This window comes from Aureobasidium subglaciale (assembly GCF_000721755.1).
Source record: "Aureobasidium subglaciale EXF-2481 unplaced genomic scaffold scaffold_16, whole genome shotgun sequence".
Taxonomy (NCBI): Eukaryota; Fungi; Ascomycota; class Dothideomycetes; order Dothideales; family Saccotheciaceae; genus Aureobasidium; species Aureobasidium subglaciale.
The window spans coordinates 466,980-490,615 of NW_013566979.1; the positions used below are offsets into that span (position 1 = coordinate 466,980).

Here is a 23,636-nt window from a genome sequence, read left to right on the forward strand (position 1 = left end):
ACGACCATCAACAACAGCCTCGGCACTATTACCCCTGCTAGCCCTTCTGCTAGTCCTTCCACTTCTACCTCTCAACGCCTCGGAAGTGGAGGAACTGTGAGGGCAACTGTGGGGGCAGGAACAGGTGCGACTGGCAACGAAGGGCTTGTCGATGATGTAGTACCAGTGTTTTGTGGTCGAAGAGTGCTTTGTGTTGAGTTTGGAGATCTGTGAGGAGGAGGAGGAGGTGTGTTAGTCGGGTCCAGAGAAAAAATGAGCCGTTGTACATGTGCGGGGAGAGAGAGAGAAGGTAGGGAGATGGGAGATAGGAGTCGAGGTTTGCACGGCATAGAAGGTCAGAAGTTATCTCGTAAGACGTGTGTAGATAGTTCTCATTATCCCCCATGCTCAACTTTTCAGAACACGTAGAAGCCAGTCCGAAGAATGGGTTATGCGTACGTGTCCAGGATATAAGCATGGGAGGTTGCAGACGAGAAATGTCTGTAGTGTATATAAAGACCCTCGACCGTGTACAAGAGGGTATATCGTAATATCCCTACATCTCATCTCATATGTATACGCATAGCTCATAAGTAACGACTCACACCAAAAAAGAGAGAAAACGAAAAACAAAACAAGAAAACGGAACATCAGAACGGAAAACAGTGGGTATGAGAAAGCCAAAAACAAAACAAGAAAACGGAACATCAGAACGGAAAACAGTGGGTATGAGAAAGCCAAAAACAAGACAAAAAATCCAAGAGAAAGAAAACGCAAGGAAAGCAGAAAGAATGAAATCAATCATAGTATCCACGCTTGTTATTCACCTGAGCAGCCATAATCATCATCCAGACCAAGAAAACCAGACCGATGATCCAGAAAGCGAAAGCGGCATCCCATTGCGCACAAATGGAGTTTTGTTCAAGCCAGGCGAGTGTGTCGATGGAGACGCCGCGGATGTCGTTGTTGTTGACGTAGCGGTTGCAGTAGGAGGATACATTGCCCTATGCATCTTGTCAGTATCTCGCCACCAACAAAAGGCAATAGGGGTTGGGAAAGGGTAAGGAAAGTGAACTCACGTTTCCGAATAATTGGATCGCAGTTTCGATGAGTCCGGCGAGGAAGAGCGCGATGAGGATAAACGTCATCAGTATGACCCATGCTGGCTGTAACTTCTTCTGCGCGAGCAAGATGATCATGATGACGATGAAGAAGATTGTGAGGGAGCCGACAGTGACGGCGTAAGGAAACAACCTATGTCATGTCAAGTCAGTACAATACCCCACTTGCAGCTATCGACTATGAAGAGGAAGCCACTCACCAAGGAATGCCCAAGCCCATGCGGTTCTGGATACTCATAAAGTCGCCAAAGACACCAGTGATCAAGCCGCCAGTTGCGAGCATGACGATGGTCCACCAGTTGATCAGGTTTTCAGGCCATGGGTAGCGGCGTATCACCGTCATGCGCTCCCTGGAGACTGTGGTTTCGGTACGTGCCATCGTTGATGGGTGTGTTGAATTAGGGAAATGTTGATGTTGGTATAAAACAGAAAGTGCAGAAACCGCGAGGTGATAATTGCCGTCTTGGAATGCAAGAGTGAGTGTCGCGAAAAGTGATGTTCGAAAAGTGAAGAGTGAGAGTTTCTAGTCCGGTGAATTTCCCAGGCAATGTTTCCAGTGCTGACAGTCGTTTAGGAAAAAGTGATGTCGTTCGACTTTTGCTATGGGTCGATTTGCTTGCGAATACAGCCGTGCTGATGAAGATCAACAGCTAGAACGAGTGTTCAATTTTTGACAGTTCCACAGATAAGTGATACACCTCGAGAGATTCCAGATTCTGCCACTCCAGACGCGAGAAACGGCTATCTCAAATCCCCGTTAGGACCCGTTGAGCCTGATGAAGGATAGTGAAGGCGTGTTTGTGACGATCTGATATTCTTGGCAGAAGAATGGCGGGGTAGAGTCAAGACCTCGAAATGTCTGGTCTAGCAGGTCACCGAGATATGCGATCTCGAGTAGAGCGAGCCTCGCGGTGGAGTAATATGCAGAGGAAGATGGAAAAGTGAAGATGCTGGTACAGAAGTGGGAGGGAATGTAAGTGGCATGGGTAGAATCCTGCTTGTTGGAAGCGGGAGGCTGGGAGGTGGCAGGCAAAGGTGGGCTTTGACTTGGTGTAGTTATCCACGTCAGCACCTACACGATCGTACAGCGAGATTTCCATGTTGTCATCAAGAAGGGGCGCCTTTGATTTGTTTCATGTGTTTTTGTTCTTTCTGCGCTCGATTCATGGTCTGCTTCCTGTTTTTCTGTACACGCAGACCCATATCTTCTTATTCTTCCTCCTCATACCTGTTCTTACAAAAGCCTCATTTGGTCTGAATATTGACCCAGAACACATGTCGCTTCCATCGCATCGTAGCATGACCGCCGTCTTTTGTGAGATCGCCATTACTCCTGCAAAAATTGTGCCAAGGGAAAGAAACACGAATCTCGGACATCCGTTCAGATTGTCCAGATGTCCAAAGTAGCCAGCAAAGAGAAGACATGTATGAGGCGCCCAGCGGAAAGGAGCGAACAGGCACTGCAATGAACCAAGATAAAAATTCGAAAGGAAAATGCTTCAGTCGTCCTGGCACAATCATCGCGCCGCTTCAAGATTGTCCGCACCGTCTTTTGCAGCAGTCGAGGGTTGATATCGAGTCAATCTAGCAGAACGAGAGGCGGAAACGGGAAACAGGAGCCGATATGCTAAGGTCGAAACTGGAGTGGTCAGACTCATTTGGCCTCCTCGGCGCGGATGAAGTATGCCTTGGCGACCTCATAGGCGGACCTGTGCAGATCAGTTAGCGAGTGTCGGTTGCACAGCTTGAAGGTGTGGGAACATACCAGCAGATAGCAGTGCTAGGCGCAGCAGTGACAACCCTAGCCTTCATACCCCTGAAGAAACCCTTTGCGCCATCTCTTCTTGCGATGATACCAGCAGCGTCAAACAAGCCCTTGGCGCTTCTAATTTCGGCATCGGTGGAGCTGCCTCTAGTTTGCAACAGAGTCTTGATAACGTCGAGGGGAGTAGTAGCAGCAGCGGCAATACCACCGGCGAGACCTCCGGCAGTACAGTGAGTCAAGGGGTCGTAGCCGGGGCGGCGGTGCATGAATTTCGTGATGGACTCGTAAGCGGTGAATTGAAGGGCGGTAAAGGGGACGGTCATGGCGAGAGTGGTGGGGTAGGAGACGTAGAAGGCGCGGAGACCCTCGTTACGGAAGACTGAGCGAGCGCATTGGGTAAGAGATGTGTAGACACTTCCGTGTACTTGCATGCGCTGCTTGATGACTGCGGATTGTAATTAGTCGCGAGATTCCGGAAGGGAAGGTCTAAGGCAGTTCGTACCGTCAAAGGGGTTCATAAAGGCGTCGCTGGCAATTGTTGCGCAAGCACCACTGGTAGCTGTAAGTTTTGGTCAGTACTCGATCGATCAGAGAGGCGCAAATGTGTCGGTCTCACCGGCTGCCAGAGGGTGGTGGCCTGCAGCGTTTCCACCCATCTGCTGCTTGACCACTTCGTATGTAGCGAAATAGACGGCGTGGGCAGGTCCGGCACCCACAATCACACTCGACAGACCCCTCCATAATGAGAGGTAGCCCTCGGCTCTTGAGATGGTAGCGATCGCATTTCCGAGACCGGTGTAGATAGCCGCAGGTGTCGGGCTCATGACTTGCATTCGTGTCTAGAAATCTCAGAGTCAGCATATCATCCTTCTTCTGATAGCATTCAAAGGTCCCGACGCACCTTCAACAAGTCAATGGGGTACATGACCGAGTGTTCGGCGACACCAGCGAAGGCACCGGCCGCCATGTTGGCCGCCAGACTGAAGTTTGGCGGCAGTCCCTCGTAGCTGTATGGGCATCCTCGTCAATTGATCCGTTCTGATTGCGCGTCGGCTTGTGTGTGTGCTCACTCATATTCATTGTCCTCCTCCTCGAGGACCATCTTCTCTTGTACGGACATGTGTCCGATGATAGGGGCGAGAGATTGAGAATCCAGGTTGGGCGTCTCCTGAAGGGAAAGATGTGCAAGCGTGTGTGCTTGAATGCGCGTGCAGCTCAGTAACTACAGTGTATGCGGCAAAACCGGTGACCTCTGGGAAGCTTTGCAAAAGTTACTAGTGGTGACGCGCCGATATTTGTAAAGGGTCAAGAGAATCCGGAGTCGTCAATTCGGCGCACTGTCTATTCCTAGGGGCGTTCCGCGAGACGTGTATCGCTGAAGATGTTTGGGTTTTGAACAAAGAGACCTTGTCGTCTTTCTTTCTACGGCGTATCCGGGAAAAAGATGAGAGCAGAGCAATCCACTATGCATCTCGATACATGGCATTTGCCGTATGACGGTTGGTGCTTGGAAGCCTCGGGACGCCGTGGCCCGTGAAACCTTTTTTGGCACTTCCCAAGAACCATTTGACCATCTCCGCGCTAGCTGCCGTCGAATTTGTAAAGAAGATAGCTTATCCAACCCTACCGAGGCAATTCCGAGAGTCCTCTGAATGTGTGGACCGTTGTTGCTGTCGCTGTTCTCCATCATCGACAATAGCAATGCCATCTTCCTGCTGTATGGAGCATATGCGCACCATTCCAAACAAAGTACCAGCATGGAAGATCATGCATGCCGCGCCAATATAGATTGAGCGGTCGAAATTGTCAATCAGATAACTTAAAGCTGACGGGAAGCCGCAAGCGAAGCGAGCTCTCCGGTGTCGCTTTGCTCGCTCGCTGTTTAGGGGCAAGCTATCCGTCGCCATTTCACCGCTGGCGCAAGGGGATCACATCTATTCACCCCTCTCACAGTGTATTGTCATTCACGCGGCCTCATCGGAAACCGTCCTATCCTGTGGAAAGTCTAGATGTACTAATTTACAGAATCGATATTGTGTAGACCACTTGATAACTGAAGCCTGAAGCCTAGCAATCGCAGCGTCCGTACCAGCGTGGGAAAGCAACCACGTCCCTGATACTACCCACTCCAGCCAAGTAGCATAATAGTCTGTCAAAGCCCAATCCAAAGCCTCCATGAGGCACACTCCCATAGCGTCTAAGATCGAGATACCAGTCAAGTGTACCTGCATGTTTGCCGTCATAGAGCTTGTGGTCTGCAATCTCACTCTCGCCGGCCGCTCGTTGCTCTGGTGTCAACTCGCGCAGCATACCGCGTTCTTGCATGACTTTCTGAATGCCACTCAAGTCGTGTTCGCGCATTGAGCCGCCGATCAGTTCGCAGAGGTCGGGTACCAAAAGATCAAAGCAGGCTACTGTGCGATCACTGCCGGGAGTCTTTGACATGTAGAAAGGCTTCTGCTCGATGGGATAGTCGGTGATGAAGACAGGCTGACCTTTGCCAAAGTGTTCGGCAAGGAACTTCTCGTGCTCGGCTTGCAGACCTTCTTCCCATGAAGGCGTAAATTGGAAGACTGTGCCTTGCTTGATTGCCTCTTCGAGTGTCTCTATTGCGTTTGCGTATTTTACTCTAGGCCAGTCAGGCTTAGCCATACCTTGCCAACGGCGAGAGAGCTCCTCTGCGGTGACTGCGCCTTCTTCAGCAGCTTCCTCAGAAGTTTGAGTCGATTTTGCTTGTACAATCTGTTGTACGATGTGAGATCCTTGCAAATCGCTCGCCATGGTTGAGAGCATATTCTCAATCATATCCATGACCTGATTGGCGTCATCCACGAAACACATCTCACCCTCGAGCATGTAGAATTCGCTGAGATGGCGGGGCGTATCACTCTTCTCTGCTCTGAATGTTGGCGACAGCGTCCAGACGTTTCCGACAGATTGTGCCAGTGCTTCGAGATGTAATTGTGATGAAACTGTTAGGTATTTCGGTGATCTGAAGAAGTGCTCCACTTCGCCATCATCAGATTTTTGTGTGCCGTCCTTGGAAGCATTGGAAGATACAGTGAAGACCTCTCCTGCACCTTCGCAGTCCGAAGAGGTGATGATAGGCGGATGTGTCTGCACAAAGCCTTCCTTGTTGAAAAAGTTTGTGATGCTGCCAATGACTTGAGATCTAAGATGAAGTACAAGTGCGTTGAACGGGAGTCGGGATCGTAAATGTGGAAGTGTCCTCAGAAATTCCGGACTTTGGTACTTCTTTTGAATTGGGTTCGTCTGTAGAGCATGATAAGAACATAGCAGGGCATGTGTTCAAGAAGTAGAACATACTGTTGCATCATTGTAGCCGAGCTTGGTGGCCTCGGATACTTGCAGTTCATGTGTTTGAGCTTTGCCTGGAGGACACTTCTGCCATTTACCGCGAAGTCTGATCGAATCTCCGGTAGACAGACTGCATCGAAATTATTTAGTATACTCTTGAGTGACTTGATAAAAAGAAGTTTCGACCTACGCCAAAGCTTGATCCGGCGTCAAGACAGCTTGAACGGGTTGCAAAGACGAACCATCACCAACTGCGGCGAAAGCTATGCGCTTCTGCTTTCTGATGGTCCGTACATATCCATTGACTTCAATTTCTGGTGACGACTCTTCTGTGTTCTCGGCAGAGGTTCTGAGTAAAGATGCGATGTTTGCTGGTTTGCGCACTGTTGATAACTGGCGCACTGAGATGTTCGTCCTCGAGGTACGTTGACTAAGAATACGCCATGTCTTCATACCGAGGTCTTCTGTGGAAGGCTACGTGAGATGAATCGGAGTCGAAGTTTTGGTCGTGTCGAGAGTTTGAACGTCCGTATTGGACCAAAAGTAAGACCTTGGTCTGTGCTTCAGCATACCATTTCCAAAACATGATCATGCTCTTGAACACGGTCAAGTAAGTACTATATGGTAGCATCACCGAACATCACTGCGTGCTAGTATTGACAACACTACCTATATGATGACGATAGATCGAAGTGACATAAGCTACGTCTTTGACCTCAACTTGCCCGCGCAGCATGATGCATGCGCCGGGCCCAAATATTGCCCAGTAGTAAGCAAGCATGTGCTGTGGGGTGCTTGAGGCTCATCAAGAAACTCACAGATCTTATGGAGGTACAAAATCTCAAGGGGCTACACATGTTCTGCTACATAGTAGGGCGATCTGCACGAATGTTCAAATATACCTTGGAGGAAGGTTTTGGATCGCGCCTCCCTCCGAGGGGTATATACGAGCGGCCTCCTGCGTTCAGCCATGAACGTTACCTAGGTACTTTCCACTCCAGACTCAGTTTCCATCTTCCACCCTCGACAGAACATTCTCCTTCAACTCAATATATTTACTGATCATTGCTGCAATGCAGCGTCCACTCCTTTTCTTGCTTGCCTGCAATGTGGTCGTTGGCTTTCCGTTACACTTACCAGTCTTCGGTGGCCAACAATACCAACTTTACGACGCAAAATCGGTGGAACTGTTGCTTACTGCCAGCGACGATGACGAGCTGACGCATATCTGGTTGCCTCTCAAACAACGTATATTCACGCGTATGTGGAACGCTTCCTATACTGATGATTGTGATCAGAGCTGATCAGAGAATATGCAGGCGACTATCCAGTCCTCCCGTTACATCCAACGTCGGTGGGGATATCCAATGTGCATGGGCTGTCGACCAAGTTTCTCCCTTGGCACAAGCGGGAGCAAGTTGTCTGTCGGACTACTGTCAAAGCAGATGTCAAGTCGCAGGTGCCCATTGAAGGTGTTTCAAGTCCAGAGAGCTTACAAGAAGATGGAGAGGTCCAGTTCCGAGAAAGAGATGGTGTGGTGAGGTTGGACGAAGTGGACTCTGTGTGGTATCTGGCCGGACGGGAAGTTGAGAGCTATGAATGCTTCCAAACCACGTAATTGGACGGCAGCGGATAGTTGGCTGAGCGAACGGCTCATGCTCCCAGGCGTGCAAGGATGGTATGGCTCAAAGCTTGGATATGACTTAGTGTTTAATCATAATAACCAGGATTCATCATGCAGCGTGGTCTCTGGAAGACATGGCGGCCATCTCGTATGCGCCAGCTCCATCACTACCAGGGCCTCTTCCTTCTCTTGCGAAACCCGCTCCCTCTTCGATGGCGGCAGGGTCGCCTGCAGGGGCAGTTTGTTTTCCCTTTCCTCCAAAAGATATCGGCTTCAACTCTCTCCACTGGCATGCCCAGACACCGAGGAAGATCATGAGGCCAGCACTGCAGAATTGCAGGCCCCACCAAAAGAATTTTGTAGGCAGTTCCTTGGTGTAGAGGGTGGTGACAACGAGGTTGATGACGTGAATGGTGATGGCAAAGTCAGGGACGAGTTTTGATCGGGCGATGAATAGGAGTAGGAAGATGACACTGTTGGCGCCAAAATGTTAGCCTGTCGAAAGTTTTGGGCCGGCAGGAGGGACGATCGCATACCAGATCAGGCTGTCCATCATCCAGCAGAGGCCCAGCATCCAGCCTGTGGTGACATCGCTTCGGACGGAGCGCCAGCTGAGAAGCAGATCTGCCGTGACTTCTCTGCCTGCGACGAGGGTGGTGAAGAGGATCAAGGCAGCTGCGACGGCGTAGTATAGAAGTTGTAGTATGACGATTTGAGCGAGGATCCGTTTTGGCGCAAGGTCGGCGAGGGCGCCTGGACGAGCAGGACGCCTTCGACGAGGCATTTGATGATGTAGAGGTTATTGTTGATTTCTCGAGGGATCACCCTTCTCCAGCTTCTTGGGTGACAACACAGGACCCTCTCCCTCGCTGACGTCGCCGCCGACATTCCGGTGCTCGGACTCTCTTCGCCGCTTCGAGGCTTCAATCAACTTGCCATTATTAAATTCGCATACCACGACATTTGACATTTGACATGAGTTGGTTCGGTTCAAGTAAGCCCAACGCTCCAGAGGCACCAAAGGCAACAGCCGATGGCGGTTTTATTGCGCCCGATCGCAACAAGCGCGCACACTGCTGGGAGGGCCGCGACGCCTACTTTGCCTGTCTCGACAAGAACAACATCATCGACAGTGTGAGAGAAGGGGAGAAGGCCGATAAGCTATGCTCTCAAGAGTCGGTCAAGTTTGAGCAGAACTGCGCCTCTAGCTGGGTAAGTCATAGCCCGATGTCCTGCTGTTTCGCCGCCATCTTCTGACTTTGACGCAGGTCCAATACTTCAAAAAGAGAAGAGTCATGGAGTACCAAAGAGACCAGACTCTCAAGCGACTACAAGGCGAAGGCGCCAGCGACATTGCTGTCCAGCAAAAGTAGTCCCATCTCGACACCTCACAATCGCCTCCTACAGCAATCGCATAAACGCCGCTCAAGCCTTCGCCCACGCCGAAGCACGCGGTCCGCCACCATGCACCAGCATACATCCTTTCATCTGCTACCTCAGTAGCTGTCTCCAATCCTGGACATCATGTTGCACGCCGGGCTGTTGAGATTCGGAGCCCAAGGAGAAGGATAATGGAAGAAAGTCGTCTTCACACTGTATCATACGTAACTATCTGTACCAACATTACGCCGAAATGAACATCAAAACAATGGCATCATATACACCTCTATCTTTACTATTTTTCAAACTATGTCCGTGTCTGCTCGTGATAAAATGGTTCCACCTTGATACACTGCTTGGCTTCCCGCTCCGCCCCGCAGTCGCGTGTCTCGAAGCCTCGAACAATTTGTCGCGGACCATCACTGACTCTTTTATTTTCTTACTCGTCACACTCTCTCGGATTTGCAGACTTTATCGAACGCCTTTCACATACCGTTACTCTCAACCTTTGATGGAGTGGGCACGCAAAAGAAAACTAGGTTCTGATAAATCTGCCGGAAGCTGAAAGAACCATCCACCATGGACGACCAACAACACGATCTTTCCTATCCGGACCCTGCGTCTGGATATCACATAACACCTTATCCCGAGTTATCTCACCAGACAGATCCGTACAGTTATGCATACACTCAACCGGAAGAGGACTACTATCCTCCTATGCCTCAAGCTCTCATGCATGAAGGTTTCATGCCGCGTGGACCACAGCCTCTGATGCACGAGGGTTTCATGCATGGGCATGACATGGACGCAGACTCAGATGTTGATGAAGACCCGAGTGCTGGTTATGGTGCTCTACAAGCTCAGTACGGCCTCAACTTTGTCCTGAATCCCCAAAGCGCCCATGCCGATTTCAGTCACAACAACAACCACCAATTCAACAACCATGACGAAATCATCTACGAAGACGATTTTGAAGGAGAAGACTCTCAACTTCATCGACATCGTCTGGACAGCGCTGAGCGCGAACTCTTGGATGCTAGAGATAACCCTCGGATTGACCCCGACTTTGCAATGTCTGATGGAGGCGATGATAGTTCCGACGCGTCGATCAATTCCGAGCTTCTTAATGCGATTCTCGACGAAGAGATTGCTGCAGGATCTCGTGGTCGTGGAAAAGGTCGTGCACGCGCGCGTGGTAATGCCACCGGGCGTAGACGTGGTTGGAAATGGGCTATCAAAGGCACAGATCACGATCCCAAAATGGCAAAGGGAAGAGGTCGTGGCCGAGGCCGACCAAGAGGAAATGGTGTCCCACGTGGAGAGGGCCGCCGCAAGGCTGGCGACAAGAGAAACACGGTCGCGGAACCCGATCCGGAGTTCAAAAGATTGCAGTCACTCGCCACGCAAGCCTTCTTGAATAACAACTATCAGGCCGCTGCAGACTATGCGCGTGATGCTGTCAAGGCTAATCCGGAGATCTTCGCTGCTCACAGTTTGTTGTCTGAGATCCTATTGGCACAAGGTAAAGATCAAGACTCGCTGACTGTGCTTCTGCACGGTGCTCATACAAGACGCGACCCAGCTCTTTGGTGGACTGTTGCGGAACGAACTCTCGAACTGGCTGGAGATAATCGTTCTCCCTCGGTGTTAGAACAGGCTATCTATTGTTTCGCATGGGCGATCAAGCTCGATCCCGATGACTATGACGCTCGTCGCGAGAAGCTGAATCTGCTTCTGGAGTCCGATCAACCCGCAAGGGCTAGAGGGGAAGCCAAGATGATGGTCCGTCAAAAGCCCCATGACCTCAATATTGTCAGGCAGTACGCCGATTTGTGTGCATACTCGGCCAGTCTACCGGAGATCCGGCGAGCAAAGGACGCCTATGATGTTGCGATCAATTTCTACTTCAAGGGCAGATCCCTCGGTGTTCCAGAAACACAATGGTCACATCTCAACGTATATCTCGATCTGGTTGAGAAGTGTGAGAATCCCGCTCAAGCAGCTTTCCACCTGAAGAAGCTGTCAAGATGGTTACTTGGCAGGAAAGAAGACACTTTCTGGGATACCGTAACCGGAGACGACAGAGAATTCGACAACGATGATGTGCCTCGTAGAATCCAGATACCGGAGTTCAAGTACAGTCGATTTGCTGGTCAGAATCAATTGTACGGCGAGGGTCTTCCTCTCGAACTGAAGGTCAAGCTTGGTCTGTTCCGCGTCAAGGTTAGCCGAGCCGATCTTCCAGAAGCGATGCGCCACTTCCAGCAACTACTCGACCTCAAAGACGATGTTGCAGATTACTACGATCTGTTCAGAGATGTTGCAGAAGGTTTGATCGAGCAGACTTACTATGCAGAGGCAATCCTATTCTATGAGCCCATCAGATCAGTCCCCGAGGCTTGTGATCACGAGTACTACATGAAGCTCGCCGACTGCTACATGATGTTCAGTCGCAACTCAGATGCCGAGTCGTGCTGGAAGTTTATTGTCGACAATGACCCAGAAGACATCAAGTCACGTATTGCGTTGGCAAAGCTGTATGAATCTGAGCAGAGAATGGCAGAAGCTGTTCCGCTGGTACACGAGGTCATTAGACTTGGCCGAAGTGATGCGGTGAAGAAGGCGAAGATCACTGTCGACAAGCCACCTCCACCACGAGCGCTTGCACCTCTCATGCCACGTCCTGATCAACCTGCATCGTCTGGCAGGCATGCCGGCCCGGTTTCCAGACACTACTCTCTGGGACCCATGCCGGAAGATGGAGAAGACGGAGACTACCAAGACGAAGAGCAGGAAGAAGAGGACGAGGAGGAAGATGAAGACGAAGAACCAATCATGCTCCGCCCCAGCAAACGTGGCCGCAAGGCAACGAAACCCAAAGCTCCCAAAGCACGGGTGTCACAGACCTTTGAACGTCTTCAGCAACAAGATCAACGCATCAAAGCCAACCATGTCCTCGTCAACTCGGCCAGAGAGACATTGGATGACGATGAAGATGCTGTACAGACCTACTTTGAAGCAGCACAAGAGATGATGGACGACTTCAAGACAGTGCGCGCCTTCTACCCAGGTCGTGACAAGCACATCAAATTCACTGGATACGGTCGCAATAACAAGAATCCTTTGATCGCCGAGATGGAAGCAATGAAGAAGCGAATCGCCAACGATGACATGGACATGGACGACGACGTCCCTGACGAAAGCATCCCGGACAACTTCCACGACATCAAATTCACAGAGTGGCTAGACATTTTCTGTGAATACGCACTCCTCCTCGCCAAAGCCGCGGATCGAGAAAAATGCTATGAGATCCTGACAAACACACATTTCGCCACAGTCTTCTATCACAATCTCGCCCACAAGTCTCAAATCCACGCTACATGGATGGCATGTGCACTGCTTCTCAACGACGAGCAAAAAGTGTGTGAAGTAGGCCGTTTCTTTATTACAGAATGGCCACATTCAGGAGCGGCATATCAACTCTTCGCTGCTGTAAATCGACTTTTTGCAGGCTATAGTAATTGGTTCAATAGCGGACCCACGCAAAAATTCATCCTGCGTCAAGTAAAAGCACTTGATTACGCCTTGCTGGACCCAGAGTCCCGCGCCGCTTATGCCTTCACCGGTCAAGAGCGTTCTTCCTACACACATGCCGGAAAACGTGACGCCAATCCCTATAACCTTCCAGACCTTGATGCCGGTGTGTTGTCACTATACGGACACATCATGGCAGCAGCACAATCCTGGACTTCTGCCCTCAATTACTACTTCAGAGTGCTTACTCTGGACAAAGGCAATGTGAGTATCAATCTCTGCATCGCCACCGCATATATGCAAATGGCCATGAAAAGACAAGCCGAAAACCGACACTGGCAAATCTATCAAGGTGTCGCATTCCTCCAACGCTACGTAGATTTACGCAAAGCAACTGGCTTGGCTATCCATGAGCAAGAAGCCGCATACAATGTAGCCAGATCATGGCACCTACTTGGAATCATGCATCTAGCCATCCCAGAGTACGAGAAAGCACTCGCACTAGCGGAAAAGGTCAGAGAAGAAGCGAGGGAAAAGGCAAGGAGAGAGGATAGTGATGGTGAAGATGACGAGCAAGATGGAGAAATTGATGCAGAGGAATTTACACAAGAAGCGGCGTTTGCATTGATGCACATTCTGGCCATGAATAATAATGAGAGGGGTGCTAGGAAGATTGCGGAAAAGTATCTCGTTCTTTGATATGGGGGTTTTTGAGCTAGGGAGAGAAGGAGGGGTTTCTGTGGTTTCAAAGCGTTTAGTAACTTTCCTCTATGCAAATGCAGAGAAGAAAACATCCTGGCGAAACAAGGATACACAAGAGCATTTGCGTAGGGAAAGGACCAAACACAGGTAGATACCCGAGTTCAGCGCAATAATGTCCACATGCTTCTGCTTGCAATTCAGATGCAGGGATTCACAAGCTATGATACTACCGCTTAACACGATAAAGTAGTCTTGTGTAGCAATATCGAAGTATAGCTTTTCGATTGACCTGGTTCTGAATTGTCTCTATGAGTGCCCACCTTATCTTACAGTATGTGTTCTGGCTCTTGTTATCCACACACTCTTTGAATAGCGCAGAGTAAAGTGACATCATGCAGAAAGACATAGTCACATCCGACACCAAGAGATCTCACGCAGAGAGTTGACGACGAAAGAGTATATTCAATCTTTACTTCCACTCCCACATCCACAAAGTATTTACAGGAATCGAATTATATATACAAGTGTTGTTCAAGCCTCGGACATCTGCTCTTCTCGGCCATTGTCAAGACCAATCTCAACATACATCTCAACCTCCTCATCAGATGGCCAGCCACCCCATCGTGGCACACTCTCGACAAGCGCCTTGATCTCCTCGATATTTTCAGCTGACGCGCTAGATGTGATTCCGTCGTCCATTTCCTCATCCGCATTCTCTTCCAGCTCCCTTGACAGCTCCCATCGATCTTCCAAGAAGACGCGTAGTGCGATCAGTGCCCTCCGCATCAATACATGGCCTCTGCGATCCATAGCACAGCGCTTGGCAAGATCCTTACGGTACCTGGCCATCCAGGTTACCAACTCCTTGAGCCCTTCGTAGTCGCGCAGCAGGCCCAAAGCACGAATATAGGCGTGCAGCATGGCCGGACGGGGAATAGTATACAAATGTGGCAACTTCACGGCAGAGCTCTCGATTCTAGGCATAGAGGACTTGGAGTCCTTGGCACCTTCAGTCAGAATCCAGAATTGCTCCTTCATCCAGTCCGGGCCATCTTGGAACATGGTGTTTGCGTGAGTGATCAGGCGACCTGTGGACTCCGAAGCATGCTCTTGTCTGTACCCGTACTCACGAAAGATGGTGTGTACAGCGCTAGCAGCGTGCTCAGCGACTATGCAGATATTTAGGAAAGCATCCTCATCCAAGGTGAGGTCGTTCTCCCACATTGTCTGATTGACCTGACGGGCGAGATTGAAAGCAAAGATCTTGTCGTACAACTCATTCTGCTCTTTCAGCGACTCTTCGCCTCGAAGATGTAGTGAACGCCAGCTTGAAGCTAGGGTTGGGGCATTTCTTCGAGCCAGTGCACTAAACACACAATTCCAGGCAGGGAGATATGTTCTTTTCTGCTGCACGAGAAGGTAGAGAGCACGAGCTAGCGGTTGTCGAAGATCGAAGTTCGACTTGATAATGCTGCCATATCGCCACTGCATTTTCAGCTCTGTGTCGAGTGGAGTGTGAGGGAACCGGCAAAGAAGTCGCGTGTATGCAGTGAACAGATTATCGGGCAGTTTGTGCAAAACTTGATAGTCTTTGGACCCGTGCAAAAGGGCGTTGATAGCAATGCGATGATCTTGAGCACCAGTCTCTAGATAGACCAAGCCCTCGGCGAGAGACTCAGCGCTATCCAAAAGCAAGGTCAAAGTATCGTCGGAAGGATGCTTCCCGTCCTCACGCATGTGATCGTAGAGCTGCTGTACCGAAGGCATCTCGGCACGGATATAGGTCAGCTGATGAGTAGAAGACGGGGGCGAGCCGATTTCCATCGTATCACCAGGATACAGCGGGTCCATATCGTCGCGATCGACTTCGTGGCCAATATTTTCTGATCCAAGCATGACTCTTTTACGCTCCTGTATCAAGACTTCGAACATGGCGTGGTATATGCGGTGGTCTAATGGTAGATGTTCGTCCTGATAAGCCAGGAAACAGGCCCATGCTTGCTGAGCAGTACGTGTCGTCTTAATTCGAGCAATCCAGAGGCTTTTCGCAATGTCACTCCTGGGCAGATCGTCTAGGAAAATCCTCTTCTGGATGGTCGGACTGCGATCCGTATCCCATCCTGCGTATATCATGGCAACTCGATCCCAGTCCTTTAGAGGGTATCCGGCTTCTTGCATCCTGAGCAGGATCTGGCGGGCACGGCTGATTCCATAGTCAAGACCGATATGAGCATCCATACCCGTACGGTCTTCCTTCCACGGGGGCCAAGATGGAGACTTTAGTCTAGCCCATTCTCGCTCAGAGGACGACTTTTTAGCGGCCAGTTGAACGCGAGCGACGGCGCGATAACCTTGTCGATTGATAGCAAAAGCAGGGTCGTGATCGGCCATGTGCTTCAGGATTGTGGCTTGAGCAGCTTCTTGAAAGATGATGTTTTTGAAGGGCGAAACATGCGAGGGCTGGGAGAGCAGGCGCAAAGCATAGTTGTAACGACTTGTCAAGTAGGCTATCAGCTCATTGTCGTCTCCGTTCAAGCCAGAGTCTTTTATGCGTGTAAGCCGAGCATCGGAGAGACGCAACTGCTTTGTCAGCCAAGTGGCCATAGTCGGGATTGCATCAGGCCAGACACGGCGGCAATGGTATAGCAATCTTTCGAAGACGGGAGTCACAAGATCATGGCTCACACAGAAAGCGTCAGGGTCCCACACGGGTAAATGGTCCAAGAGCAGACGAAGAGCCTCGGGCCTAATGTGGGTGCGAGCGAGGAAGTCGTGATAGACGAAGAATGGAGGGGCATGAGAGGCAATCAGTAGACGTGCCGCAAACAGCGAGTCCTTGCTGGAGAAGATGTTGGCATAGTGGTCGACATGATGATGGTTGTAGTCAAGAGACTGAAGCGTGGCTTGCTCTTGCCTAGTCAGAGGAAGGCCTATATCGTCCAGTGTCTCGAGTGCAGCCAGATGTTCCAGGTGACGAGCGACAATGCGTTTCAAGGCATCGTGCTTGGGATTCGATGAGAGACTCCACGTAGAGGACCGAGTCTCGCTGTCTTTGTGTGTGTGGAGCTGAAGCCGAGCAGTAGAGCGATGGGAGACGTCGTCGACGGCATATTTGCGGAGAATGTCAAGCTGCTTGTCGGCTGGAAGATTGTCGCTCTTCACATGGCGTGAATTGAAGAAGGAGCGACGGGCGTGCTGGCCAATTGAGCAGCTGTGGGCATGGCGAGTTCGAGTAGCATATTGGACCCGTCTACCAAGGGACAGAACACCAGCAACTGGCATTCATCAGGTCGTGCGCAAGAGCCCTGCTGTCGCTTTGCAATTACATGCACAGCAAGCTGGCAAAATGATTTCCCAAACACACTGGAATGCCAAGCAAACGCGGATGCGGATGCGGATGGGCACTGGGCAGGCAGATTGGCCGGCAGGAGCCGCTAAAGACTATGCAAGGGCCACGTCTGAGGCAGAGCGAGGGTCAGGTCATCGCAGGAAGCACTGTCTATTGTCTTATTCATCGGATTACTGTTACTATTGACGTCTACTGTTGAATCAGTCCGACAATAGGGATCGCGAGTTGGTATTGTCGCGAGTTCATCTTTTTGTGAAAAGCTGGGGCTGCCGGCAATCCAAAGCACAACGCGTCTTCCCTCATCATTGCGACTTTTGCGACAAAAGACGCGGGGACAGCATCAAGCATCATGACCACCAACGGAACCCCCAATGGCGACCAGTCCGTCGACGCAGCCCATGCCGCCGTCAACACTTCTCCCACCAGAATCAAGCGCAAGCGCGACGACTCGGAAATAAGCCAACAAGCACAACCTTCGACACAGCTGTTCCAAGACCTCTTGGAGCTCCTTCAAAAGTCCGTCGCGTCTACTCTCCGCCATCTGTCTTGCCTCGTACTAATCTCCATGACAGGAATGACCCTGAACCTTCGGTCTTGCAGCTTCCACTGCCCAACGCGTCGCGCCTCTTCCAGACCGACAGCTCTTCAACCAAGCGACCCAAGCTTACCGACCATGATGCACACAACACCATCGCTTCGCGCTTGCAGAACAACCTCTACTTGAACCTCGAAGAGTTCGACCAGGACCTCGACGATGCTCTCGACACTCTCTTCGAGCCTCTCAAGGTCAAGGATCCTCTCAAGATTGGCCAGCGCTTCAACAACAAAGACATTACCTCGATGCAGAACCTCGCCAACTTCCGTACCCTGGTCAAGGGCTGCCTACAGCGCGAACTTTCAAAGGACACCAAGATGCCTATCAAGAAGGAGGAGGATGACTCGAGCTCAAACACAACCGCAAAGACTGTCCTCAGTCTGTACGGAAATGCTCCTCAACCGAGACAACTCTTCTCTAGTCTGCCACGCCCAGACTCTTCCGTCCAAGCTCCTGCTCTCTCCATCGAAGAGCTCGGTCTACCCAACATGCTCTCCGCCACAAAGGTCATTCCTCTGAATCCCGATGACGCCGTCGTTTCCAGGAAAGCCAACCCTACCTTTGCCGACGTCTTCCCTCCTTCCAACACCCTGCCGCCCCTGAATCCTCCCAAATCGATCAGACACTCATCCTCCAAGTCTAGCGCAATCTCATGGTCTCTTGGCGAACTCCCGAAAGCTTCGCGCAAGGCTGGTTACACTCTTCAACCCCTGACTGTTGGTTCTTGGGTGGGCTACGGCGCCAATGAGCTCAAGGAGTCTGCCTCTGCCATCAAACGCAGACGGAGAGAAAGCCTGATCAATGGCCAGGAACAGTCAAAGTCAAACGAGGACAGCGCCCCTGCCGACGTCATCGCCCAAGAGAGCGCCCTATTCCGCGCTGCTTACTCGAGTTTCGCGCCTACACAGGACAACTCCAAAGCCCTGGTGTCCAAGGAGACAAAAGACATGGTTTGGTGGCACAGAATGGGTCAACGACGCTTCGATGAACACTTTGTCCTCGACCCGGCTTTGCAAGATTCCCCCTTTCCTACCGATCTGGAAGACTCAGCCAAGGAGGCTACTGAAGAAGAATCGTCGGTCGTCTTGGGCGCTGAAGACCTGGAAGCCATCCAAAAAGCAATCGACGAGTTTGACGAAGAGGACCTCAAGCCAAACAAGCTCGATGTTGTGTCGACCATCAACGAAGAAGATCGCGAGGTGGGCCAGATGCTTGCTGATATCTCTGACCTTCTGAGAGCTTTGTCATCGCATCAGCGCATCCGCAACTCGTACATTCCTACTGGTTCGCGCAACCCAACAAGTCCCAGTCCACTGCTGAGCGCTATGGTCGGCACATCCACAGCTCCCTCGGCCGAAGAGAACGAAACGTACAGAGCCTTGAGATCACAGTTGGCTCAATTGATCGAAAAGCTTCCACCATATGCCGTTGCCAAACTGGATGGCGAGCAATTCGCTGCTCTGGCAGTCAAGAGGAACATCATCATTCAGAACAAGGAATATCGTGGCACCATGGAGGAAGATCAACTTACCAGGATGATCCGAAGCTCTGCTGCGCAAGCCGCTGCTGCTGCTCGTCAAGACCCAGCGCAATTCGGGCGCACCCCATCTGTACCCAGCCGCTCCTCTCACGCACCTGCCAACTACAGCTCGAGGACTCCAGTCGCAAGCTACCGTGGCGGTGCCGTGCAAAACTACAATGCACCCGCCACTGCTCCTCGCGCAGGCGCTAGCTATCCGAACACATACAACACCAGCTCAAATGGACGCTCGACTTTCAGCCAGACACAATACTACGGCCAGCAGCGACCAACGTATGCCCCACAATACAGCACTCAAACTCCTCAACCTGCCAACCCAGCTCGCACCGGCTACAACGTTCCTCAGACCGCTTTTGCCGGCCGTACCACAGCATCGACCTTCGCAAATGGCACCCCTACAGGCACCAACTACACGCCGCAGAACTATGGCCAAACGCGACCAACCTATGGTTCCGCCAGTACGCCCGTTCCGTCACAGCAAGCTTACCAATCTCGTTCGCAAGGCTACGCAGCTACTCAACCACAACCATCCTCTGGTCGCGCAACACCCACCTTTGCTCAACCACAAAACCCAAACACACCATCAGCAGTGGGACCCTCTGGTTTCCACAGTACTCTCACGGCCGATCAACAGAGGTTGATGATGGAAAGACAACGCGCAGCACTGGCTATGGCATCCACATCTGGGTTGCCAGCGCAGACAGCTCCTATGGGAGGCACTCCTGCAGCACCCCAAGCTGCCATGCAGGCGCCAACCCAGAACGGATCTCTGTAGGAAATGATAGAAGACATTGAGAACTGTCACGCAGCGCATCTTTGAAGCGATTGGCCATTTCTTGCTGGTGTAGTAGATGTCTTGAAAGGAATGCGCTATACGAAACGGATCGCTATCCTATAACCACAATCAACTTGATTCTATTCTTTACTCGCTTGTCTCCCCATGTGCTGAGATTTCTAGCTTCGACTCTCCTTCTCAATGATTGCAGTGTAATGACAGGCTGTAGAAAGGCAGAGTCATTTCTCGACTTGACAGAGCCGTGTACAGAGAATCCACGATTCAATGTGCCTCCGCGACAATGCTCCAGTCTTTGGGAAAAGTATTGTGCCTTGCAACAGCTACACGTGTGACAGAGTTCCGTATTCGGAGAGGCTTCAGATTTACGCGCACGGATTGACCTGGTGTGCCTGACGGATACTGGCACACGCGTTCGCGGCTCAGGAACACGTCTCGGACCACCGGCGATACCGGGCACGAGAAACGTCACTGGTCCTGCAAGGAAGGTTTGTATAGCGTCCCCGCCATGTCGTTTTGCCAAAATGTCATCCCCAAAAAGCTGGGGAAGTGGGGGTTTTGCAGCAGTCATGACGTGTGTGCTTTGCTCTGTGCATACTGCTTTGATATCAAGCATGCTGTTAGAGTCATCACAAGCAAGGGCTGTGCCCTGTGCATATCGGCCGAACGTAGTCTTGTTCATTGGCTGGTTCATGGAGACGAAGCTTTACAGCCATGCAAAGGGCTTCTTACCGATGAGCTTTTTCACGTTGCCGAATGTCTCAGATGGCTGACAGATGGTATGGTTACATTGCCGGCAGATGGCTGGAGTGTTGCAACTCCGGAGCCTCGCATGTTCCTTGGCTGGGGTGCATGGTCGAGTCTACGCAGTGTGCCGTCTTTACAACCACTCCGCATGTTTCCACACATGTCCTCGTATAATATCTACGGATCTCACGGCTATGTTCAGCAGCTACAAGGTCTGATGCAATGGGTCGATAGGAAAAGCTTACCGGCGGGGTAGTCTCTTGCATCGCGATCCGGGTTATTGCTGTCCCGTGTGCTTCATGGAAGTATAAGTAGGTTGATTATTTCCTGATCGTTCGTTGCAGTTCAGGTGGCTCTTACTTCTATCGTCAAGATGCCTGCTTTCTCGACCCTCGTTGGCGCTCTCCTCGGCGCAGCTTCCTTGGTTGCCAGTGCTGCTGTGCCTTTTGGTCAACCTTTCGAGGACGTCAAGACCAAGAGACAATCAACGAATGCTACCAGCAGCAGTGATCTGAAGATTGATCTAGGATATGAAATATATGAGGGATACACCAACCAGACCACCGGTATTAATATCTGGAAAGGGTATGTTGTCAACCAACATCGTCAAGAACAAACACTGACCTATTATCCCAAGTGTCCGTTTTGCTGCACCCCCGATTGGATCTCTTCGCTGGCAAGCACCTCAGGTTCCTGCAGAGAACCGTTCACAAACAATCCAAGCCACCACATTTGCACCCCAGTGCCCTCAGAGCTCGTTCAACGCCTATGGTAGAACCACTGCAAGCATGCTGTCAACCGAGGATTGTCTTTTCCTAAATGTCTATGCTCCGCCGAATGCTACCAATCTGCCAGTTCTTGTCTGGATCCATGGTGGTGGCTATGGACTCGGTAATGGTCAGCAAGACATGCAGGCTATTATCGAAACAAACAACGACTCTTTTATTGCTGTAGCCATCCAGTACCGCCTTGGCGCCTTTGGTTTCCTGTCTTCGGATGAAGTCAGCCGCTTTGGTTCTGTAAATGCAGGTATCCTGGATCAGACCTTCGCCTTGCAATGGGTGCAATCGTACATCTCATCTTTTGGTGGAGATCCTCGGTCCGTGACCATTTCTGGCGAGTCTGCTGGTGGTGGTGCAGTCATGCTGCAGACTATGGCTTATGGCGGTACTTTGGGAACCTCTTTGTTCAAGAACGCTATCGCTGCTTCTCCTTACTTGCCAATGCAATATGGCTACAAAGACTGGGTACCTTCGCAGTCTTACTATGCTTTCGCTGGTCTTGCACACTGTATGCCCAATACACCCTATGGCTCATCCTCTCGCACCATCTTTGAGTGTCTGATCAATCAAGATACAGAGACCTTGCAATACGCCAGTTTCAATGTCTCGACATCAGGAACGTTTGGCACATGGGGTTTCCTGCCAGTCACAGATGGCGTATTCATCCAAGACGTGCCTAGTCAGCAACTTCTGGAGAAGAAGGTCAATGGACAGAACCTCCTCGTTGGCAACAACGCCAACGAAGGTCCTCTTTTCACACCCCAAGACATCAACACTGAAGACGATCTGGTAGCATGGCTAGAATTGACCTTCCCCCTCTTCAGCAACGACGACATCTCACGTATCCTGCGCTACTACCCCAGCTCCAACGCCACAGACTCACCCGCAGCAGTAGACTTTGCAACTCTCGGAACCACAGGTCCCACCGCTCTGAATGTATCTTCGGTAGCGACAGGCCAACAACAACGCGCCAACAACATATACGCCGAAACAACCTTCGTCTGCCCCTCCTACTGGATGGCTGAAGCCTTCACCGGCCCCGAACGCAGCAGCTACAAATACCAATACTCTGTCCCCGCAGCCCAACACGGCGCCGATGTATCCGGCTACTTTGGCCCTGCAGCACCCACCCAAGGCTCTGCCTTTGAAGCAGCATTCATGTCTATCTGGGGTCAATTCGTCACAAACTCCAACCCTAGCATCCCTGCCAACGTAGCTGGACAAGGAGGCCTAGCAGCGACAGAGTTTCCGAGGTTCAATGTTTGGAATCCTGTGCAGGTCAATCTTAATCAGACGGGTGGGCAAGAGGTTAGTCAGAATATCGTACAAGGGGTTAATGCTACGGTGTATGTGGGGCCTGGGTTGGAGAATGCATTTGAAGTTGTGGATGCTTATGCTTGGGAGGGTGGAAGGGGTCAAAGGTGTGATTTCTGGCGTGCGGTTGCTGGAATTGTGCCAGAGTAGATTGGTTTTGATTGAGAGATTGTTTCCCATTCTTGATTGTGGGTTGGTAATAATCCGGAACTCGATCTATATCTTCTGATATCTGCTTTGTGGTTATGCTTACCGTTACCTCGTCCTGACTTTTGACTTTTCTTCACTAATATATGAGAGACATGTTCCAACTCGCAGTTATAACAATCGCTCGGTGCACCAAGGCTCGAGGTAAAAACTGACACCAAGTCATCAGACCCGCATCTTGCCAGAATTCTGTTATTACTATGCCCACCCTCAACCGTGTCTGTGCACATGTTCTTACCATTATGACACACAAGATCGTGAGAGCAATGGGTGGTCACGGATCACACCAAACTTAAATATCCACAAATGTGATTCACGATACACGTAGACGTTTTCTGGCTCTGTAAATTTATTAGGGTGAACTACATACATTTAAGAGTTGTATTCTGCCAGGACTTGGAAGTTACAGAACCTCGATCGTGGCACAGTGATCGGTTAGTTGGCGGAAATGCTTGTCGAAGGCATAACCCTGACCATGATTCGTCACTTGAAGATCCATGTTAGGAAGGAGTGGAAACCCATGCAACGACAACGAGCTGCACATTGGTAGTCACTCGTTTTGAAGAGGCTGCAGGGTCAGAGGATCGAGCTGGCGAGTTGTTCAAACGCCTGGTTGGCAAGAAGAACCAGGCTTAGCCTAGTCTTGTGTCACGACTGACGAGTGTCGTTCATGTATGGCTGATCACCATGTCTGGAAGAGCCAATGCATGGTAGTTGAATTCCATTGCGGTCTGCGCGTATGTTATCTAGGATTCGTGGGTGGTTTCAAGTGCATGCTAGCAACAAGCTTTCCTTTCCGATGATATCTTCTCTGGTGAATAGTTGAGGTCAATCTCTCCTCGAGTGTGAGATTGGTCTCATCGTCGTTGGATTTGTCTTGAGTGGC

General features: G+C 50.8%; 11 protein-coding genes across 11 annotated transcripts; 5 read left to right on the forward strand and 6 right to left on the reverse strand.

Moving 5' to 3' along the window:
* Positions 1 to 776: 776 nt before the first annotated feature.
* Positions 777 to 1,479, reverse strand: AUEXF2481DRAFT_6709 (uncharacterized protein; the record flags this gene model as incomplete). The annotated part of the gene is made up of 3 exons (XM_013486528.1): positions 777 to 983; positions 1,059 to 1,233; positions 1,301 to 1,479. The coding sequence occupies 3 exons, from the start codon at positions 1,477 to 1,479 to the stop codon at positions 777 to 779; spliced, it is 561 nt and encodes a 186-aa protein (XP_013341982.1).
* A 1,151-nt stretch (positions 1,480 to 2,630) lies between these two features.
* Positions 2,631 to 4,087, reverse strand: AUEXF2481DRAFT_329046 (uncharacterized protein). The gene is made up of 6 exons (XM_013486715.1): positions 3,936 to 4,087; positions 3,767 to 3,872; positions 3,482 to 3,704; positions 3,368 to 3,424; positions 2,866 to 3,310; positions 2,631 to 2,809 (listed from the first exon to the last, which is right to left on the reverse strand). The coding sequence occupies exons 1-6, from the start codon at positions 3,983 to 3,985 to the stop codon at positions 2,755 to 2,757; spliced, it is 936 nt and encodes a 311-aa protein (XP_013342169.1). The 5' UTR covers positions 3,986 to 4,087; the 3' UTR covers positions 2,631 to 2,754.
* A 508-nt stretch (positions 4,088 to 4,595) lies between these two features.
* On the reverse strand, positions 4,596 to 6,699 carry AUEXF2481DRAFT_73944 (uncharacterized protein). The gene is made up of 3 exons (XM_013486669.1): positions 6,374 to 6,699; positions 6,193 to 6,313; positions 4,596 to 6,138 (listed from the first exon to the last, which is right to left on the reverse strand). Exons 1-3 carry the CDS (start codon positions 6,634 to 6,636, stop codon positions 4,933 to 4,935), a joined length of 1,590 nt encoding a protein of 529 aa, XP_013342123.1. The 5' UTR covers positions 6,637 to 6,699; the 3' UTR covers positions 4,596 to 4,932.
* Positions 6,700 to 7,256: 557 nt separating this feature from the next.
* Positions 7,257 to 7,801, forward strand: AUEXF2481DRAFT_31211 (uncharacterized protein; the record flags this gene model as incomplete). Its single annotated transcript, XM_013486573.1, has 2 exons — positions 7,257 to 7,443; positions 7,482 to 7,801. 2 exons carry the CDS (start codon positions 7,257 to 7,259, stop codon positions 7,799 to 7,801), a joined length of 507 nt encoding a protein of 168 aa, XP_013342027.1.
* Positions 7,802 to 7,916: 115 nt separating this feature from the next.
* On the reverse strand, positions 7,917 to 8,591 carry AUEXF2481DRAFT_6712 (uncharacterized protein; the record flags this gene model as incomplete). The annotated part of the gene is made up of 2 exons (XM_013486529.1): positions 7,917 to 8,280; positions 8,344 to 8,591. 2 exons carry the CDS (start codon positions 8,589 to 8,591, stop codon positions 7,917 to 7,919), a joined length of 612 nt encoding a protein of 203 aa, XP_013341983.1.
* A 118-nt stretch (positions 8,592 to 8,709) lies between these two features.
* Positions 8,710 to 9,474, forward strand: AUEXF2481DRAFT_41873 (uncharacterized protein). The gene is made up of 2 exons (XM_013486627.1): positions 8,710 to 9,019; positions 9,076 to 9,474. Exons 1-2 carry the CDS (start codon positions 8,783 to 8,785, stop codon positions 9,178 to 9,180), a joined length of 342 nt encoding a protein of 113 aa, XP_013342081.1. The 5' UTR covers positions 8,710 to 8,782; the 3' UTR covers positions 9,181 to 9,474.
* Positions 9,475 to 9,644: 170 nt separating this feature from the next.
* On the forward strand, positions 9,645 to 13,694 carry AUEXF2481DRAFT_41874 (uncharacterized protein). Its single transcript, XM_013486628.1, has one exon. The coding sequence runs from the start codon at positions 9,767 to 9,769 to the stop codon at positions 13,418 to 13,420; it is 3,654 nt and encodes a 1,217-aa protein (XP_013342082.1). The 5' UTR covers positions 9,645 to 9,766; the 3' UTR covers positions 13,421 to 13,694.
* A 171-nt stretch (positions 13,695 to 13,865) lies between these two features.
* AUEXF2481DRAFT_41876 (uncharacterized protein) lies at positions 13,866 to 16,772 on the reverse strand. The gene has a single exon (XM_013486629.1). The coding sequence runs from the start codon at positions 16,703 to 16,705 to the stop codon at positions 13,955 to 13,957; it is 2,751 nt and encodes a 916-aa protein (XP_013342083.1). The 5' UTR covers positions 16,706 to 16,772; the 3' UTR covers positions 13,866 to 13,954.
* A 268-nt stretch (positions 16,773 to 17,040) lies between these two features.
* On the forward strand, positions 17,041 to 19,738 carry AUEXF2481DRAFT_329387 (uncharacterized protein). Its single transcript, XM_013486716.1, has 2 exons — positions 17,041 to 17,288; positions 17,345 to 19,738. Exons 1-2 carry the CDS (start codon positions 17,122 to 17,124, stop codon positions 19,680 to 19,682), a joined length of 2,505 nt encoding a protein of 834 aa, XP_013342170.1. The 5' UTR covers positions 17,041 to 17,121; the 3' UTR covers positions 19,683 to 19,738.
* On the reverse strand, positions 19,739 to 20,607 carry AUEXF2481DRAFT_329382 (uncharacterized protein). Its single transcript, XM_013486717.1, has one exon. The coding sequence runs from the start codon at positions 20,392 to 20,394 to the stop codon at positions 19,795 to 19,797; it is 600 nt and encodes a 199-aa protein (XP_013342171.1). The 5' UTR covers positions 20,395 to 20,607; the 3' UTR covers positions 19,739 to 19,794.
* A 213-nt stretch (positions 20,608 to 20,820) lies between these two features.
* On the forward strand, positions 20,821 to 22,693 carry AUEXF2481DRAFT_47574 (uncharacterized protein; the record flags this gene model as incomplete). Its single annotated transcript, XM_013486646.1, has 2 exons — positions 20,821 to 21,032; positions 21,085 to 22,693. The coding sequence occupies 2 exons, from the start codon at positions 20,821 to 20,823 to the stop codon at positions 22,691 to 22,693; spliced, it is 1,821 nt and encodes a 606-aa protein (XP_013342100.1).
* Positions 22,694 to 23,636: the final 943 nt, after the last annotated feature.